Here is a 21,447-nt window from a genome sequence, read left to right as displayed (position 1 = left end):
TCCGGGCTGAAATATTTTGGCAACCCTGCAAACAGCTGTTACCCAAAGCATCCAATTCAATCCCCTGAGCACTACATACTTGCTGATCTAACATTGCCTCTGATTGGTCAATCTTAAAGTTTTTACTTTTTTTTTCTTAAAGTGCTTTTGTATTGCTCCTTGAACATCTTCTTTTGATGGTATGAGTGTGTTATATAAATTCATTAAGTGAAGTCATTTCTCTCCCATCCGATAGCAAAAACCCTCCTCTGGGTGTTAGGGTTAATGACCTACATTAATTTGTGTTATTGTGTTTATATGATTGGATCACATAGCGTATATTCATGAGGTTATGACTATAAAATTATGTAATACAAAACCGATGTTCCACAACTTGAGGTCAAAATATGTCTAATGGGGTCATTGAACTTTGTCATTGGGGATGAGATTAATATGAGTCATATGAGTCATAATCTCATCCCCAATGACAAAGCTTAATAACCCCATTAAACAAGCAAAGCTCAAATTTTGACCTCAAGTTGTGAAACATGAGTTTGTGTACCTATCACATCTAAAAGTCGTTCTTTTTTTTTTGAGTGTAGAAGCATTTTAGATTTAAGAAACCTTGAAATTGTCATGTATTCTTCTGTTGCCATGGTAATTACAGGAATTGGAGCAAGCCAAAACTCAAGTAGCTAATGAGCAAAGACTAAGAAGTGAATTAGAGGAGAGTTTGAAGAATGCTGCTGAAGATGCACAAAGTCAGGTAAGTTTTATTAATCAATCAATAGATTGATTGATCAATCAGTCAATCAATAAATAAATCAATCAACCAGGCCTTGACTCATGTAGCCAATGTGCAAAGAGTAGGAAGTGAATTAAAGGAGAGTTTGAAAGTTGTTGTCATTCAATCAATTGATCAATCAATGGATCAGGTAGTCAATCAATCAATCTATCAATCAACCAGTAAGCAAAGTCTAAAGTAAAGGAGAGTTATAATTGCATTCATATTTCCATAGGTCTTACGGTTCTTGAGTTTAGGCCAATAATATATCAACACAAAAGTTTTAGGTGTTTCCCACCTGAGAAAAATCATGCACATGGGGCAGAAATGACACCCCTTACATTAAGCCTTGGGATCTCCTTTATAGAACCAATGACATTCCTCTTGTGTGTCAGCTTTATTTATCTCAATATTTGAGTCCTCCAACTCACCTTAACAACAAAGTGCAATCGCTCACATATAATGGAATGGACAACATAAAATCAGACATGCCTAGTGGTTAGTCTTTAATCACTCATACTTTTTTCTTTCAGATTATGGCAGCAAGTAGTAAAAATCTAGAATCTGAGAAGTTTCTAACAGATTTACGTCAAAATTACTTGCGTGCACAGAATGAAATGCATGACCAATTGGTAAGTACAATACCCATGATTGGTTGATTACATGATATAATCATCTGGGTAACCAATCAAAATATTGCTTTTAGATCTTAGTACAGATGTATAACATTAATTTTATATTGTTTAAATTTTGCTCTTATCAATACTGGCTTATATTATTTTGCTGTAAACCTTTGACGAGAGCGTACTACCTTAAGTCGGAGATAACTACGCCAAGGACACAAAGTTTATTCATAAATTTCCACTTGGCAACAGCAGATCGCCTCAGCGGCCAATCGGAGACAAGTGCGTGTCAACATAGTTAATCTGCAATGTAAGCTTAAAATAAACTCTCATCAAAAGTTTACAGGAAAATATTATAACAGGTATTGTATGGTTTTTACTTGTATTTAATCTTGAGATTTAAAATTATGTTGGCCTATTTTAAAATTTTGCTTTATATGCTCTGCAGGACCCCAATTAATGTATATTGTGTGCATTCTAACTTCAAGCGTACTTCTGTAAGAATGTCTTGCATGGAGAAATGTATAATCTGGCAAGTGCAGGGCCATTTGATATGTAGACTTAACCAAATGAGTCTCATTCTTAGGACAATATAATTAACTATCAATGAATCATCAAAAATTAGAAATTCAATCATGAAGGCACTTTTTACTATTCATAAGCCCAGGGTGTATTATATTTGAGATTTTGAGTTCAATCAGTTGTTGAATAGGCCTATTTTTTGTGACTTTAGTTGATATGCTGGTGGGCAAGCTGATTCAAATAATGAGCCATGGTGTAGATAGCTAAAGGTAATAGGACTTTTCAGATGCACATTTTGCCTGTCTAGTCAAAACGGATCTTAAAACCTGAAGGGAACTCCACAGCAACCACAGGGCTAAAATTCATTTCACATACATTTTGTACTCCACACGATTAAATCAATGACAATGTATAACATGCGTCTTTGGTTGTGTATCTTGCAGACAATGCTGTTAAATTCCAGAGACGCAGTTTATCAAGAAGTAAGTTCCTCAAATTTCTAACTTCATTTCTCTAAACTTGCATTCTTCTTGAAATATAGAGGTTGTGCGTGAAATTATTCATTGGTTCAAAGGATTTGAACCGATGTCCTTCACCGTAATTATGGCGCAGTGCAGTCCATTCAATCAAATGTTGTCATCAACCTAATGACTGCACAAAAAGTAACACAGCTGTTATAAATACGCCTATAGCGTCAGAATTAATCATGTTCACAATATTTTAACATAGAAAGAAGTATGATTTATTTACGCGCATTTTGATACCCTATTTGTCCATTTTCCTTCAATATTAACAACACAGCAGTATTTGTAAAGACAAATACCTGAATTTAAAAGTTGCAGCTATTTGTATTGATTTGAAGTCAGCGCAAAGATAAGTGGAGGGTTGTACGTGCCACAATGCTTGCGTAATAACCATTGAATGCTGTAAAATGCAACATTTAAATTCGGGTATTTTTCTTTAAAAGCACTACTGTGTTGTTAATATTGAACGACATTTGACAAAATCGGGTATGAAAATGCGCCTAAATAAATCATCCTTCTCTCTATTTAGAAATATTGTGGAAACAATTATCAGTTCTGAAGCTATAGGCATATTTATAACAGCTAGGTTACTTTTTGTACAGACTTTATTTCATCATAGTGCATTTATTATGTGTGTGAGACTGTCATGGTAGATTGCAATCATGCTTTTTTGATTGCATTTGAGTAATCAGCCATATTTACGGTATGATACGCCATATGCACAACCTCTGTACTCGGTCTGGCCCAGCCAGGTGAAAAACCCAGATGCTTTTAGGTTGGTCTTAACCCTGGAATTATGGAAACTTTTGGGCCTCATAACTGTTAAATTGATGGTCTTAAGTATAAAAAGTATACATATTTAGAATGCCAAAGGCTTTACGAGCCCAGCTTTTTGGGCAAAAATGCTCAATTTGTTTTTTGACCCAATTATTTTCGGGGAAATTCTTCAGGAAAACAAAAAAATATATTAATTTTTAACAACTTGATATGAATATCTAGGACCTAGATTTTCTTGAATTTTGACCAACTTTGAGAAATTTTCACCAAAAATGTTTGAAAAGTGCTAAATTTTGCACACAAAAAATTATCTTAGGAAATTGGTTTATTATGAATTATTATTAACACTTATTTATTGTGCTGTCCTCTTGGGTTGCAGCAAATTATTTCATCTAATGCTCAATTCCAGTTGAAATCCATGAAATGGGGTTACCTGAATGGGTGACTCAATCTATACCCCCTGTGTTTGAAAACAATTGAGGGCACCCTCCTCTTCTGGTATTGATAGGATTTCATATTAATGTTTACTGACCTTCATGTAAAAAATAACAAGATATATACAAAATTTAATTCTCTGATTTGTGTACATTTGTGTAACATCAGGTGCAAAGACTTCAGAAAGAAAATGAGAGTTTGAGTGGCAAAAGAACTCTACATACGTCCATTGTAAGGGGTGAAGATTTCCAACTGCCAAATGGAGTAGATGTAAGTATATACTCAGGCTCATCAAAGACATTGGCATATCTGAATATCTACACATGTATATCATCTCAGTATGTGATATGACATTGGCGCACTGTACTTTACTTGGAAGGAGAAATACAACATTTAATGAGCACCATGGGCTCTTAATTCATTCACTTGTGCGGGGGAGGGCCACTTATTAAAGGGATGAATGGGAATTTACACACAATCATTACAAATACAATGTATCTTGTGTCAAAATCATCATTTTCGGAAATTTCAAGTTAAAATAGTAATTTTATGTAAACATTTGACGTAATCTTTTATTCTCTTCAGGACTTACAAAGACTGTGCATTAAATATCGTGAAGATATCATCACAGTCAAGGTCAATTCAGAACACATAGAGGAGAGTCTTCGCAATGAGATTGGATTCCTAAAAGATCAACTCCAAGCAGAACAACATACTAAGAACACCCTAGAAGAAACATACCAGACAGAGCTGGATGAGTCTAAAGAAGAACTAAGTATGTATGGGATAGAGAAATTACCTTACCTTTCCCAGAATCCTTTGCAACATAATACATCACCTCATTTCATCAAATGACACTGCCATTACTACCATTCTCTTTGTTTTCATGTTGAGAATAGACTGGCAAACCATGGGTCAATAGTCAAAAAATTAACATATTTTGCAAGACCTGGATGTGCTCTGTTCATTGAGATACATTTTGTCACTATCAACCCGTGTTGCACTTGATAGCAAATCAGCACGGAAATCAGTACAGGAAATTGAAATGGGAGAAATGCATTATGGGAAGTGCAAGATATCTTCTCTGTGTATGGGCACTACTGCATTTCTTATAGTGCCTGTGATTGGTTACATTGCTGTGTATGTAACTGCCTTTCTTACAGTGCCTGTGATTGGTTACATTGCTGTGTATGTAACTGCCTTTCTGACAGTGCCTGTGATTGGTTACATTGCTGTGTATGTAACTGCCTTTCTGACAGTGCCTGTGATTGGTTACATTGCTGTGTATGTAACTGCCTTTCTTACAGTGCCTGTGATTGGTTACATTGCTGTGTATGTAACTGCCTTTCTTACAGTGCCTGTGATTGGTTACATTGCTGTGTATATAACTGCCTTTCTTACAGTGCCTGTGATTGGTTACATTGCTGTGTATGTAACTGCCTTTCTTACAGTGCCTGTGATTGGTTACATTGCTGTGTATGTAACTGCCTTTCTTACAGTGCCTGTGATTGGTTACATTGCTGTGTATGTAACTGCCTTTCTTACAGTGCCTGTGATTGGTTACATTGCTGTGTATATAACTGCCTTTCTTACAGTGCCTGTGATTGGTTACATTGCGAATTCACATTGGTGAATCACTTGAAGCATGTATTAGATAGGAATGGTTTAATTGTAATTTACTATTCAGTACTCATGTTCATTTCAATATAATTGTATTAAGTTTAAGTAACCAATTAAAATAGAGCTTTTAGATCTCTTTGGCCTGAGTGGATTAGGTCATGTCGCATATATGGTTATTAAGAAGTTACAAAGATAAGTATGAGCATGAGAATAAGTGACCTCTTTTGTATATTTATGAATATTAATGAGACTTTGTGCATATATTTTATTTCTTAGCAGTTATGTTAAGGAGTTACAAAGATGAATATGAACATGAGAAGAACGTACGTGAGGAGTTTGGATCCCGTATCGAGGAGCTGGAGAGTTTGCAGAAATCTACAGAGACCAAGAAGCAAGAAACTATAGGCATTCTACAAAATGAAATAGAGGATCTTAAAAGAATCAAGGTACGTTGCAGGGTCCTTACCATACATGTACATAAAGAGCAGATACCTTCTATATATCATATGTTTGCTCTATTTAATACCATGGGGGTTTTGCATTTTCAAAAATGGGGGGGTGGCGTTTGTTAGAGAAGTGAATTTTCAATGAAAAAACTCTTGAAATATGGTGCATGGTGCCCATACTGAGATTACATATTATCACAATATACTAAGAAATTGGATCTACATGTATAAGTGCTTTTTTATTCACGAGTCCTGGGCAAGAATGCAATTTATTTGGACATTCTACTTTAAATTGGATGGAAAGGTAAGCTAGAATTGGATTTGTGATTTGTCCCTGCAATTTTGCGATCATGACATGCCAGTTTTAAACTTACTTGTGGTGCTTACATGCTATGGCATGAAAAGGAAAAGGAAGGTCTGTTTTTTTTTCTCCATCGACTCCTGTGAGACCGCGCTATGACACAACTCCAAAATTGAACATTTTTAGAATTAAGGTATTTGTGGAATAAAATAATGCCAGCAGACGGTGTTATTTGTACTGCACCATGGTTTCACATGCATGATTGCTGCTTTCTGGCATGATGTACGTAATGTTGTCCTACCGAATGACAACAATTGCGCGAAGTAAAGTGGCAATTCATGTAATAATATTGTTTCAGTCACCACATGCATGTATAATAAATTACATAATTATGGTAGTTACATAAATTATAGAAGGCCTGACAAAATTTTGTGTGACTACAATAATACTCTAAGGCCTCAGACCATGCTGTAACCATTAGTAAATCACAAACATCGTTTTACTGAACGTAACTTTACAAAGGGTCTCTGTAGTAAATCCCTATTGCTTACTTTAGTCATCCCATTGCATCTAATCATGAAGCCCCTGTGGCCAAGTGGTTAAGGCGCTGGTCTCGTAAACCAGAGATCCTGGGTTCAATTCCCTGGCGGGATCACTTTTCCTATTTCCTCCTTTAATAATGCCTTGACAGCGAAACAGATAAGATTTCATCATAGTTTGCCTATATACTGTCAAAAAAGCCACTGTTTTCATGTAACATTCCTCTTTGTTTGTTTTCAGTCCAAGCTTGAGAAAGATCAGAGAGAGTCTAAGAATAAATTACAGTCATTACAATATGAGTTAGACAACAGTGAAGCAGTGCAGAGGGACTTTGTTAGGCTATCACAATCATTGCAGGTAGGAATACAGTCATTACAATATGAGTTAGACAACAGTGTAGCAGTGCAGAGGGACTTTGTAAGGCTATCACAATCATTGCAGGTAGGAATACAGTCATTACAATATGAGTTAGACAACAGTGAAGCAGTGCAGAGGGATTTTGTTAGGTTATCACAATCATTGCAGGTAGGAATACAGTCATTACAATATGAGTTAGACAACAGTGAAGCAGTGCAGAGGGACTTTGTTAGGCTATCACAATCATTGCAGGTAGGAATACAGTCATTACAATATGAGTTAGACAACAGTGAAGCAGTGCAGAGGGACTTTGTTAGGTTATCACAATCATTGCAGGTAGGAATACAGTCATTACAATATGAGTTAGACAACAGTGAAGCAGTGCAGAGGGACTTTGTTAGGTTATCACAATCATTGCATGTAGGAATACAGTCATTACAATATGAGTTAGACAACAGTGAAGCAGTGCAGAGGGACTTTTTGGTTATCACAATCATTGCAGGTAGGAATACAGTCATTACAATATGAGTTAGACAACAGTGAAGCAGTGCAGAGGGACTTTGTTAGGCTATCACAATCATTGCAGGTAGGAATACAGTCATTACAATATGAGTTAGACAACAGTGAAGCAGTGCAGTGGGACTTTGTTAGGTTATCACAATCATTGCAGGTAGGAATACAGTCATTACACTATGAGTTAGACAACAGTGAAGCAGTGCAGAGGGATTTTTTTAGGCTATCACAATCATTGCAGGTAGGAATACAGTCATTTGAGTTAGACAACAGTGAAGCAGTTCAGAGGGACTTTGTTAGGCTATCACAATCATTGCAGGTAGGAATACAGTCATTACAATATGAGTTAGACAACAGTGAAGCAGTGCAGAGGGACTTTGTTAGGTTATCACAATCATTGAAGGTAGGAATACAGTCATTACAATATGAGTTAGACAACAGTGAAGCAGTGCAGAGGGACTTTTTTTGGTTATCACAATCATTGCAGGTAGGAATACAGTCATTACAATATGAGTTAGACAACAGTGAAGCAGTGCAGAGGGACTTTGTTAGGCTATCACAATCATTGCAGGTAGGAATACAGTCATTACAATATGAGTTAGACAACAGTGAAGCAGTGCAGAGGGACTTTGTTAGGCTATCACAATCATTGCAGGTAGGAATACAGTCATTACAATATGAGTTAGACAACAGTGAAGCAGTGCAGAGGGACTTTGTTAGGCTATCACAATCATTGCAGGTAGGAATACAGTCATTACAATATGAGTTAGACAACAGTGAAGCAGTGCAGAGGGACTTTGTTAGGTTATCACAATCATTGCAGGTAGGAATACAGTCATTACAATATGAGTTAGACAACAGTGAAGCAGTGCAGAGGGACTTTGTTAGGTTATCACAATCATTGCAGGTAGGAATACAGTCAGTACAATATGAGTTAGACAACAGTGAAGCAGTGCAGAGGGACTTTTTTTGGTTATCACAATAATTGCAGGTAGGAATACAGTCATTACAATATGAGTTAGACAACAGTGAAGCAGTGCAGAGGGACTTTGTTAGGCTATCACAATCATTGCAGGTAGGAATACAGTCATTACAATATGAGTTAGACAACAGTGAAGCAGTGCAGAGGGACTTTTTTGGTTATCACAATAATTGCAGGTAGGAATACAGTCATTACAATATGAGTTAGACAACAGTGAAGCAGTGCAGAGGGACTTTGTTAGGCTATCACAATCATTGCAGTTAGGAATACAGTCATTACAATATGAGTTAGACAACAGTGAAGCAGTGCAGAGGGACTTTGTTAGGTTATCACAATCATTGCAGGTAGGAATACAGTCATTACAATATGAGTTAGACAACAGTGAAGCAGTGCAGAGGGACCTTTTAGGTTATCACAATAATTGCAGGTAGGAATACAGTCATTACAATATGAGTTAGACAACAGTGAAGCAGTGCAGTGGGACTTTGTTAGGTTATCACAATCATTGCAGGTAGGAATACAGTCATTACAATATGAGTTAGACAACAGTGAAGCAGTGCAGAGGGACTTTGTTAGGCTATCACAATCATTGCAGGTAGGAATACAGTCATTACAATATGAGTTAGACAACAGTGAAGCAGTGCAGAGGGACTTTGTTAGGCTATCACAATCATTGCAGGTAGGAATACAGTCATTACAATATGAGTTAGACAACAGTGAAGCAGTGCAGAGGGACTTTGTTAGGCTATCACAATCATTGAAGGTAGGAATACAGTCATTACAATATGAGTTAGACAACAGTGAAGCAGTGCAGAGGGACTTTTTTGGTTATCACAATCATTGCAGGTAGGAATACAGTCATTACAATATGAGTTAGACAACAGTGAAGCAGTGCAGAGGGACTTTGTTAGGTTATCACAATCATTGCAGGTAGGAATACAGTCATTAAAATATGAGTTAGACAACAGTGAAGCAGTGCAGAGGGACTTTGTTTGTTTGTTTATTTCTTCTTTATACTGGGTCCATATTCAGGGGAAAATTTAAGTATTCCCCTGTTCTTCCATATGGCCCAGTTATTACATACTAAAAATACAAATAAATAATTACAAAACACTTTGAATAATTTACTATATTAACTTAAATTACATGAATTACCAAAATTAATTGGGTACAACAATAATATTAAAAGATAGGTAAAAAATAATACATAGCACACACTATATTGCATTAATTAGACTACATTTTCAAATACATCAATTGACAAAATTAATATTATTATTATTTCTTATTGCACTATGAGAATTTAAATTTTAAAATGATAAAACATGCCAGCATAATAATTTAAATCAGGATTTCAAAATACAACAAACTACATTCAAATAATCAAAGGAAATGGATAAAACTTAGTGGCTACAAAATGTAGGATAGAACACAATAATCAAACAGCAAAATTTAAACAAAAGAAATTTGGCAAAAGTTGATCCTGTAACAATCATTGCAATGCCTATTATTTAAAAATACTCATCAAAAGAGCCTAAATTTTAAACCAATGTTTGGTGGCAAGAGAAATTTATAACCTACTATTTTGGATAGAATCTTGATTTAAAACACCAGTACTGGTTGGTAACGGAGAAATGATTGAATTGTGGAGTTGATTCCAAGCAAGAGCCCCCTATATTGAAATGAGCGCCTGCCATATTCAAGAAAAGGCCTAATGGGTCTAATTTTCCTGTGAGCACTCGAGCGAGTATTGAGAGTGTGTGAATTCCCTACAAGTGAAAAATGATTGCACAAAGCATTTGGGACCAGCCCAGAAAGACATTTAAAACAGCAAGATTGAGATGGTAATTTCTGCGCTTTTCCAAAGTTTCCCACCCCATCTTTTTACGAAGATACTCATTACTTGTGCGAATTGGTTTCCTTAGAATAGCCCTGGCTGATCTTGTTTGGAGGCGCTCTATTCTGTTACATAAATACTTGCTGCAGTTGCCCCATACAATATCACAGTAATCAATTCTTGGCAATAAAAGGGAATTGTGTAAAATGGTAAGACTTTCCTGAGACAGATACTTTCTTATTCTGTAGAACAAGCCAATATATTTCACCACAGATTTAATAACATTATCAACATGAACATTCCAGGATAGGGTTTGATCAAAATGTAAGCCAAGGTATTTCAAAGAGGGCACTGTTTCAATTTGATCATCTCTAATATATACATTGAGAGGGGCAGCTTTATTTAGTTTAAAATGAGACCCAAAAAGCATGGATTTTGTTTTTGATACATTCAGAGTAAGTCCATTTTCTTCCATCCAAATTGCAACTCTAGTCATGCATGCAGTGAGATTTTAGCAATTTCAACAGCTGATTTACCGGCACAAAAAACAGCAGTGTCATCTGCATAAAGATTGATTTTACATGGCAAATGAGAAACCACAGCAGGCAGACTATTTATGTACAATGTGAATAGAAGAGGGCCTAGTATGGATCCCTCATGGCACCCCATAATTTACACTAGCAACATCTGAAATGGCAGTGCCAATTTGAGTAATTTGCATTATGAACCAATCAAGCGCCAGACCCCCAACACTAAAACTCTGTAACTTTCTAATAAGAATAGGATGACAAATCGTATCAAACGCCTTCTTGAGGTCCAAAAATACTGCACCAACAAGATGACCAGCATCGATATTTTTCAGAATGTAGTCGGATACCTCAAGAAGGGTTGTCTGAGTCGAGTGTTTGGGTCTGAACCCTGATTGTTCACTAGAAAACATGTTATGACTAGAGAGATATTCATAAAACTGATCATGAACTATCCTTTCAAGCAATTTCATCACCACAGGAATGACGGAGATGGGTCGGTAGTTTCCAACAGAAGAACGTTGACCATCTTTAAACAATGGTGTGACCCTGCTAATTTTCCATTTGGAAGGAACAGTACCAGTTGTAACACTCAAATTAAAAATGTGGGTTAATGGAGCTGAAAGAGGCTCTGCACCAGCTTTCAGCAGGCGTGCACTAATATTGTCAAGCCCAGTTGCTTTATGGGGGTTTAATTTCTTTAGTTGTTTCAAAACCAGACATGTTGTAATATGACAAAAATGAAAACCTGAGTTACAATTACTACCGGAAGTGTTCACAATAGTATCATCAATGCCTTCAAATTTGCTTGCCAATTTTTGGCCAACAGTTGCAAAGAAATTATTAATAGTATTAGCAATATCAGTACCGTCGGTAACTGTACCAGACTCAGTTTCCAGAGAAGATATTGTACTCTGTTTTTTACCTGGCAAGAGTGTTTTCAGATTCTTCCATAGCCCACGTGGATCACTTTTGGAGTTACTTATTCTGCTGTTCATATCCTGCGCCTTGAGCTTGTCAGCTAAATAATTAAGCTTATTTCTAAGTCGCTTAGCTTCAGCCCAATCCTCTGGATGAGCACTTTTTTCAGCTTTCGATCTAGATCTTTGACAATCACGCCGCAGTTTAAGATAGTCCTCATTGATCCATGTGGGTTGCCTATCTGTGACTCTGGTCTTCTTGATTGGAGCATGTATGTCACAAATGGGTACAAATATTTTTAATGAATGAGTCCCAAGCAACTTCCACATCTGTGGACTCTAGAACAGGAGACCAGTCTTCCTTTGTCAAATCACTGGTAAGCATAGTTTGATCAAACTTATGGTAAGACCTGGCTTCAATGAATGTAATTTTACTCTTAACTTTAACAGATTTACGAGCTGCATAGACTAAAGAATGGTCACTGAGAGTACATGAAACAACCCCACTCTGCGTGTACAAATGGGGATTATTTGTCCAGACATGATCAAGACAAGATTTTGAATTTTGAGTTATTCTAGTTGGTTTCTTAATTAATTGTTCCATTTGAAATAAAGTCATTGTTTTTTCTATCTCCCTCCATTCACCACTGTTCTTCTTCAGTGCATCATAATTAAAATCGCTGACACAGATTATCTCACACGGAGTTCTCCTCCTTCCCTGGTTAATGTCAGCAACAAGGCTATATGTAAGGTATTTTCAAATGTTTGACAAAAGTTGGTTTCTATCTGGGATCTGTACACTGCACCAAATACAATAGGTCTTGTATTAGGGCGGGATATCTTAAACCACAAAGTTTCAGAGGTGATAGGTAATGTGGGGCTCAAAATAGTATACTGCAGATCAGATCTCATATATACGGCTACGCCTCCACCGTTGCGAGTTCTGTACATATCATAGTTAGGAATGGCCAACTCAGTTGAACAGATTGAGTCACATATTTTAGTCTCCATGAGAGCAACTACGTGGGGTCTACAGTCCTGTATGATCAGTCGAAGTTCATCAATTTTGGTGTATAATGAGTTAATATTGTGGGATATAAAGTTTAATTCCTTTGGTCTGCTTCACTTCAGTAAACGGTGATGTGAAACTATCATCAATGGTGTCTTTAGTAGGACCGGGATGCGGATGTATATCCCCATATTCACACAAGTTTATCTGGTGAGTACTGGTGCTATTGTTGTAGTAGCACACAGGTTTACTGTACTTAGTTTTCAAAAGTCTAATGGGGATGATACGTTCAATAGCTGTGACATGACGTACAGGTAAGAGTTATTGATTTGTGCAGTTAAGCTTAAAACTGGTGTTGTAGTAGAAATCCAAACTGAAGAAGTGGCAAGCATCAAAATAACAGCTAGCATTGCCATGATGGTTACAGTTAGCAGAAATACTCAGTAATAGTCACTACAGTTCGTTGAGTACATTACCTATGGATGTCACGGTTGCAGAATTTGGCAGCCAACAAGCACTATTGATGGTACGTATAAGCTTACCAAAATTACTCCAAGAGGTAAGTTCAAATCGACTCAGGGTTTGGACAGTATGATCTTAGTCCATCACAACAGGTTACAGCTGTAGTGAGGTGTTTTTCTTCCCACATCCCTGAGAGGTGCTATCACTTGGCGGCCATTTTGTGACATGTTAGGCTATCACATGTTAGGCTATCACAATCATTGCAGGTAGGAATACAGTCATTACAATATGAGTTAGACAACAGTGAAGCAGTGCAGAGGGACTTAATTTTGTTAGGCTATCACAATCATTGCAAGTTGGAATAAATTACAGTTATTACAATATGAGTTAGACAACAGTGAAGCAGTGCAGAGGGACTTTGTTAGGTTATAACAATTATCAATTCATTTTGGTGGTGAGATGGCGGATCTGTGAAAAGGGTGAATAGTATATTAGTTTGTTTGTTTATTTCTTCTTTATACTGGGTCCATATTCAGGGGAAAATTTAAGTATTCCCCTGTTCTTCCATATGGCCCAGTTATTACATACAAAAATACAAATAAATAATTACAAAACACTTAGAATAATTTACTCTATTAACTTAAATTATGTGAATTACCAAAATTAATTGGGTACAACAATAATATTAAAAGATAGGTAAAAAATAATACATAGCACACACTATATTGCATTAATTAGACTACATTTTCAAATACATTGACAAAATTAATATTATTATTATTTCTTATTGCACTATGAGAATTTAAATTTTAAAATGATAAAACATGCCAGCATAATAATTTAAAATCAGGATTTCAAAATACAACAAACTACATTCAAATAATCTAAGGAAATGGATAAAAACTTAGTGGCTAGGATAGAACACAATAATTAGTGAAAAAAGGATTGGCATGCTGATCTGTTGATTCCTGATCCCAATCTGTAAAATACCAAAAATACCCCCAAAAAATATGTCATCATACACATCCTACACTCCTCTATATTGGCACTTATCAACTTTGACTGATGGCCAATAGTGAAAGAGGGAACAACACATCTGGGTTTATTCATAAATTGTTACGACAAGATCAACATTTTATGGCGAAATATAATCCATAATAATTGAAGTATCCATCTTGCCAATGTCCAGACCAATGTAAAAGAACATTGTGATATGTAAAAGCAAGGACACCTGCTCAAATCCTAGTATAAACATTAAGTAATTGCTGGTAATAAAACAAGATGATGCTGAGAAATGTAACGGATGTAAAACAAGTAAAAACCAGTTGAAAACACCTACCTTGGACAAACAACTTTAAGTAACTTTTCCAGCAAAATACAATGCTTTAGCTAATTGCTGCTGTGATTTTCTAACTTCAGTGGTACAATATGATGTGTTGGCGTGAATGAAGACTAAATACTGATTTTGCATGACAATAATTAATCTATTCATTCGATCTGTAAATGAGGGGATTTTCCTCGGTTCCGATACTGATCAGATTATGCCAAAAGTTGGACCAATTCGGAAGCAACCGATCAGATAGGTCCTACTCAATAATAGAAAGAGGTTTTTCTAAGACTTATTTTCATGTTTTTTATAGGTTCAACTAGAAAACATTCGTCAGAAGGATAATGAGGTACGATGGCAGCATGAGGACGATGCTGAGAAATGTAACGGATGTAAACAAGCATTTGGCAAAAAGAAAAAGGTATGCAATAGTGTAGGATGCATTCATATGGGGTATTCAGTTGAAATTCATACACCCCTGGAAGACATGATATTAAACTCACACACAGGGAGTGAGTGTGAATTTCAAATGGTGCTACCTGAATGACTCCATTTGAAATCTGCACCCTCTGTGTGGGAGATTAAGGCCATGTCTTCCATAGGGGATGTATGAGTTTCAACTGGACTAGCCTATTGTATATCAATTTGGTGGTTATCAACATCAGCACATGCACTCATTTTAAAACTCAATTGATCCACTCAAATGTCTCCCAAATGTCTCCCTAAGTAACATAGACTGAATGCTTCATCATCTAAGACCTGTACATGTCATTGTGGTATGATTGTTAGTGACATCTGAAAAAACCCAAAGTAACCCCAAAGTGCTGGACACAACAATATTCACATGAACCATGTGTGTTATGAGTTTGACAGACTGCCAAATCCAGGTTTGAGTTTTTCTTAATTATTTGGAATTAGTGAACAAGGGATCAGCACTTTAGCACAAGAGGGAAGCATATCAATTTTTAATGGTGATAGCATCAAATGTACTGCACTCTTAACCTAAGCTGTTTGTCATCCTCTTACTTATCACTTGGCTGCCCTCTATCTGGAGCTAAAGAGGTGATCCCCTGTTTGCTAATTCAAAATAATGCTTGTGTAACATGAATTTAACAAAAAGACATTCAAACTCATATGTATTGCACAACTTGTGATGCACTCCTGTCTTTGTGCACCATTGTGACAGGATCCCGCTCTGCTGACTGTTGTGAGATGCAGGTCAAAAGGTTAACAACTACACAGTTGCCCAGATTCAGTGTTAACAAGGATACAACTGCACAGTTGCCCAGATTCTGGGTTAACAAGGATACAACTGCACAGTTGCCCAGATTTTGGGTTAACAAGGATACAACTGCACAATTGCCCAGATTCTGGGTTACAAGGATACAACTGCACAGTTGCCCAGATTCTGGGTTAGCAAGGATACAACTGCACAGTTGCCCAGATTCTGGGTTAGCAAGGATACAACTGCACAGTTGCCCAGATTCAGAGTTAACAAGGATACAACTGCACAGTTGCACAGATTCTGGGTTAGCAAGGATACAACTGCACAATTGCCCAGATTATGGGTTAACAAGGATACAACTGCACAGTTGCCCAGATTCAGAGTTAACAAGGATACAACTGCACAGTTGCCCAGATTCTGGGTTAACAAGGATACAACTGCACAGTTGCCCAGATTTTGGGTTAACAAGGATACAACTGCACAATTGCCCAGATTCTGGGTTACAAGGATACAACTGCACAGTTGCACAGATTCTGGGTTACAAGGATACAACTGCACAGTTGCCCAGATTCTGGGTTACAAGGATACAACTGCACAATTGCCCAGATTATGGGTTACAAGGATACAACTGCACAGTTGCCCAGATTCTGGGTTACAAGGATACAACTGCACAGTTGCCCAGATTCTGGGTTACAAGGATACAACTGCACAGTTGCCCAGATTCTGGGTTACAAGGATACAACTGCACAATTGCCCAGATTCTGGGTTAACAAGGATACAACTGCACAATTGCCCAGATACTGGGTTACAAGGATACAACTACACAGTTGCCCAGATTCTGGGTTAGCAAGGATACAACTGCAGAGCTGCACAGATTCTGGGTTAGCAAGGATACAACTGCACAGTTGCCCAGATTCAGGGTTAGCAAGGATACAACTGCACAGTTGCCTAGATTCAGGGTTAGCAAGGATACAACTGCACAGTTACCCAGATTCAGGGTTAGCAAGGATACAACTGCACAGTTGCCCAGATTATGGGTTACAAGGATACAACTACACAGTTGCCCAGATTATGGGTTACAAGGATACAACTGCACAGTTGCACAGATTCTGGGTTAGCAAGGATACAACTACACAGTTGCCCAGATTCTGGGTTAGCAAGGATACAACTGCACAGTTGCCCAGATTATGGGTTACAAGGATACAACTGCACAGTTGCCCAGATTATGGGTTACAAGGATACAACTGCACAGTTGCCCAGATTCTGGGTTACAAGGATACAACTGCACAGTTGCCCAGATTTTGGGTTACAAGGATACAACTGCACAGTTGCCCAGATTCTGGGTTAACAAGGATACAACTGCACAATTGCCCAGATTCTGGGTTAGCAAGGATACAACTGCACAGTTGCCCAGATTCTGGGTTAGCAAGGATACAACTGCACAGTTGCACAGATTCTGGGTTAGCAAGGATACAACTGCACAGTTGCCCAGATTCAGGGTTAGCAAGGATACAACTGTACAGTTGCCTAGATTCTGGGTTAGCAAGGATACAACTGCACAGTTGCACAGATTCTGGGTTAGCAAGGATACAACTGCACAGTTGCCCAGATTCTGGGTTAACAAGGATACAACTGCACAATTACCCAGATTCTGGGTTACAAGGATACAACTGCACAGTTGCCCAGATTCTGGGTTAGCAAGGATACAACTGCACAGTTGCACAGACTCTGGGTTAGCAAGGATATAACTGCACAGTTGCCCATATTCTGGGTTAGCAAGGATACAACTGCACAGTTCCACAGATTCTGGGTTAGCAAGGATACAACTGCACAGTTGCCCAGATTCAGGGTTAGCAAGGATACAACTGCACAGTTGCCTAGATTCTGGGTTAGCAAGGATACAACTGCACAGTTGCCCAGATTCAGGGTTAGCAAGAATACAACTGCACAGTTGCCCAGATTCTGGGTTACAAGGATACAACTGCACAGTTGCCCAGATTCAGGGTTAGCAAGGATACAACTGCACAGTTGCACAGATTCTGGGTTACAAGGATACAACTGCACAGGTGCCCAGATTCAGGGTTAGCAAGGATACAACTGCACAGTTGCACAGATTCTGGGTTAGCAAGGATACAACTGCACAGTTGCCCAGATTCTGGGTTAGCAAGGATACAACTGCACAATTGCCCAGATTCTGGGTTAACAAGGATACAACTGCACAGTTGCCCAGATTCTGGGTTAGCAAGGATACAACTGCACAGTTGCCCAGATTCTGGGTTAGCAAGGATACAACTGCACAGTTGCCCAGATTCTGGGTTAGCAAGGATACAACTGCACAGTTGCCCAGATTCTGGGAGTAAAGTCTTACAATTTTGGCTGACTGATGTTGTCATTTCTAGCTCACTTTTTTGTTAAATCTCATAAGCTTTTACGTTTGGACCCCAATGTCATCACCTGACGTCACGCCAATGTACACATTGTTATCGAACATAGTGACTGCTCATTCCAGTGCGGTGAAGTGCGCAGTAACAATGTGCACATAGGCGTAACAACATCAAGGGTCTAAACTTGAAGGCTTTACTGAAAAGGTGAATTCTAAATTTGAACTAAAGGGACATTGCTATTTTTTGTTCATTTTCAGCAACATTGCAAGCACTGTGGTAAAGTCTTCTGTCCAGAATGTGTAACTAAACATGTAGAAAGCGGCCCACGGAGAAGACGTATGCCAGTTTGCAACATCTGTCACACATTACTAGTCAATGAATCGGCACCGTATTTCAGCAAAGAAGCTCCAATGACTTCATAGCACCAGTGTTTCTAGATTTAATTAGACCAGAGGAGATTGACTTGTGGGTTTGTAGATATTCCTGTGACTTTTAACTGTTTCCTGTGCCATAGAAACCTTAACAATTAAATTGGGCGACCTATTGACATTTACTCTGTGGTTTTTGGTAATTCCTGTCCCATAAAAACCAACAATTAAGAAAAAAGTTGGGTAACTTTTTATTGATTCGACTTTTGACCCATGCTTTGTACTGAATTTTTTTGGGGGGCAAACCTGGACTGGCTATATTTGGAAGTCAGTCATTAATCCCCATGGGCACTACTGTACATTATCAGCTTCTAAGAACTATTTTGATTGGTTATAAAGAGGGCTATCTCATGTATTGAGCCAATCACAGATATGGTAAATGTATGATTTTGGTTTCATTTTAAAGCTGCTTTTTGTTCTTGGCATTTTCTATGTGTACTAAACCAAATTTGGCAATATGTGAAATGTTTTGTGAGACTTCCACCACATGGGTACTATACCCACCACAATTTCAGCCTCTAAGAGCTAATTTGATTGGTTACAAAGAGGGCTATATCATGTATAGGCCAATTAAAGCCAATTAGAAGGGCTCACATTAATCCCATGGGCATTACCCGGCACTCAGGGTGGTTAGCGTTAATAAACATGTATTATTCCTTCATTAACCAAACAGAGGCACCATAAGAAAGAAGGTAATGTCCATGGGGATAGGGGAAATTGTATCATCAGAGATTGTTGCATGAATCTGTAATCTATCCACATGGGTGTCGACTGCAGATGACAAGCTCAATTTTTTTTTAAATTTCGAAAATTTCATAATTCTATATTTACATGACATATTTGGAATCGGCATAAAAAATGCATTAAAATGAGTACAAACAAACCAAGTATTAGTTCAGTGTTCTTGAAATACCTCTTGATATTTTGAACTGGACTTCATATGTTGAAGCCTATGCTGTAATAGGTTAATTACATGACATTATCATCTGACTGACCAATCACACTGGAGCTTTTATATCTCATAAAAAAAAAAAAAACCATATCCTTGACTGGCTCAACATATGATTGATATAGGACTCTTTTAACCACTCATAACACTTACAGGCCAATAATTTTGTTGGTATTGCCCATGTGATTAAAATTATACTTTGTTATTGCTATTTATATATTAGATATTTTTAGATAGGTCAATATTTTATTACTTCTTTTTTTTTCAATTGTTCTTATTCAAGAATTATTACCATTATGCATTATTTGTTGATATTAACCCTATTGGCACAAATGCCTTTTGTACAGTGTTTCTCATTGGTCAATTACATGATATATTCATCTGAGTGACCAATTAAAATGCAGCTTTTTAACCCTTTTGGCACAAATGCCTTTAGTACAGCATTTCTGATTGAGAGCAATTTATCTGAATGGCCAATTAAGATACAGCTTCTAAATTGAGAATCCTATTTAGGATTGAGTCTCTTTAAGTATTTCAGAAAATTAGTTTTCTACTCTCTGCGACTTATGGTTAAGGAGATGTAAGACAAAAAGTGTCAAATTTTTAAGGTTAAAATCACACAGGGGCGAAATTTAAAATGCTCTGATTTCCATAAAAATAGGCTGAAATTGTTCAACTTGCCATAAGTATTAAAATATGTATAGGATCAGGGATGTAGCTACAGTGGGCGGTGGTGGGCGGCAGAGCTCCCCACTCAGTTTTGGAACCCACCACTCAGCTGCAAATATTTAAGCACATGAGCCCACCACTCAGAGGCTAAAATTACACCATTTTATTGAATTAGTCAAGTATTTGGTCCATTTTGGCAAAAAATTGCCAAATATGGATGATTTTCATCAAATGCCACCCAGCACTAAAAATCTCCTAGCTACAATTAACCCTGTTTGCACTGTCTACCGTGTTCCTTTAATCGAGTTAAACAGTACAGAAGTCAAAAGGCCAACAGCTAGTTGGTCCTGTATCTCGTATCTAAATGTAGGAGGCAGTATGTTTGTTTCAATCTTGCGACTACAATCTAGATGAAAATTAAAGTTTACTTTTAATGAAATCAGAGCATTTTAAAATTTTGACCTTGCATGAATGACATTTGGCACATTTTGTCTTGTATCTCCATAATTTAAAGTCACAGAGAGTTGAAATGATACGTTTTCTAATCCTTGTGACAAGCTGAATAGCTGGATATGCATTTGAAGGTAATCCAAGCATTTATCATTTTTGACCCCTGTATAATTGATTTACCCCTCTTCTGGAGTAATATATAGCCCACACGTTTGGGAAGCTCATTTTGTTCTAATTATCTTAAAGAACCACTGTCAACCCTCAATCCTTCCTATAGTAATAATGGTTGCCATAGTGATAATGGTTGCCAATTACGGGAGGATTAACAGTCTAACATGATGTTGCAAATGGTTGTCTGCATCACATACTGTCATATCTCAAAAGGCTGCATTGTGTAATTTTTATTATCGTTTTATTTCATTTTGTTATTTTATATTTCAGCACGCTTCTTTCTTTCATGAATGGACACGAGATTGTAATATTGTGAACTAGTGACCTAAAGTATTGGGTAATGTCACGATTTTTTTTTTTTCTGAGGCATTATGTCCAGGTTGCTCAATTTAACATACACGTATCCTTAATGCTGTTGAGATTTTATAAGGAAGGCGCTCTCACATTTCTATGAATCCAATAGCGCCATTAGGCTAACGTTTCCGGTAGATGTGCTAACATAGGCTGCTTATGGTAAAGGCTGTGTATTAAAGAGAAATAAGACATTTTTTATGAATCTGTAATTTCTCTGCTTAAGGAGAGCAATTCACTGCATGTATTTGAATGGGGTTTCAACTTTGTCAATACTTTGCCAAATATTTGATTTCAAAAATACCTAATGACAATTTTAACGATTTATTCTTCAC

The 21,447-nt window shown here is 37.3% G+C and overlaps 1 protein-coding gene across 1 annotated transcript in view; it reads left to right on the top strand.

The window, feature by feature from the left end:
• Positions 1-21,071, top strand: part of LOC140168552 (rab GTPase-binding effector protein 1-like) — a 51,289-nt gene extending 30,218 nt beyond the window's left edge. Inside the window, 9 exon segments of the mRNA XM_072191953.1 lie at positions 647-745; positions 1,297-1,395; positions 2,352-2,390; positions 3,813-3,914; positions 4,230-4,419; positions 5,544-5,710; positions 6,792-6,908; positions 14,799-14,906; positions 18,352-21,071. Coding sequence (XP_072048054.1) covers positions 647-745; positions 1,297-1,395; positions 2,352-2,390; positions 3,813-3,914; positions 4,230-4,419; positions 5,544-5,710; positions 6,792-6,908; positions 14,799-14,906; positions 18,352-18,516 — 1,086 coding nt within the window. The 3' untranslated portion in view covers positions 18,517-21,071.
• Positions 21,072-21,447: the final 376 nt, after the last annotated feature.

This window comes from Amphiura filiformis, chromosome 13 (assembly GCF_039555335.1).
Source record: "Amphiura filiformis chromosome 13, Afil_fr2py, whole genome shotgun sequence".
In the NCBI taxonomy this organism is placed as follows: Eukaryota; Metazoa; Echinodermata; class Ophiuroidea; order Amphilepidida; family Amphiuridae; genus Amphiura; species Amphiura filiformis.
Note: the sequence above shows the minus strand (reverse complement) of the source record. Positions and strands in the feature narration are given on the sequence as shown.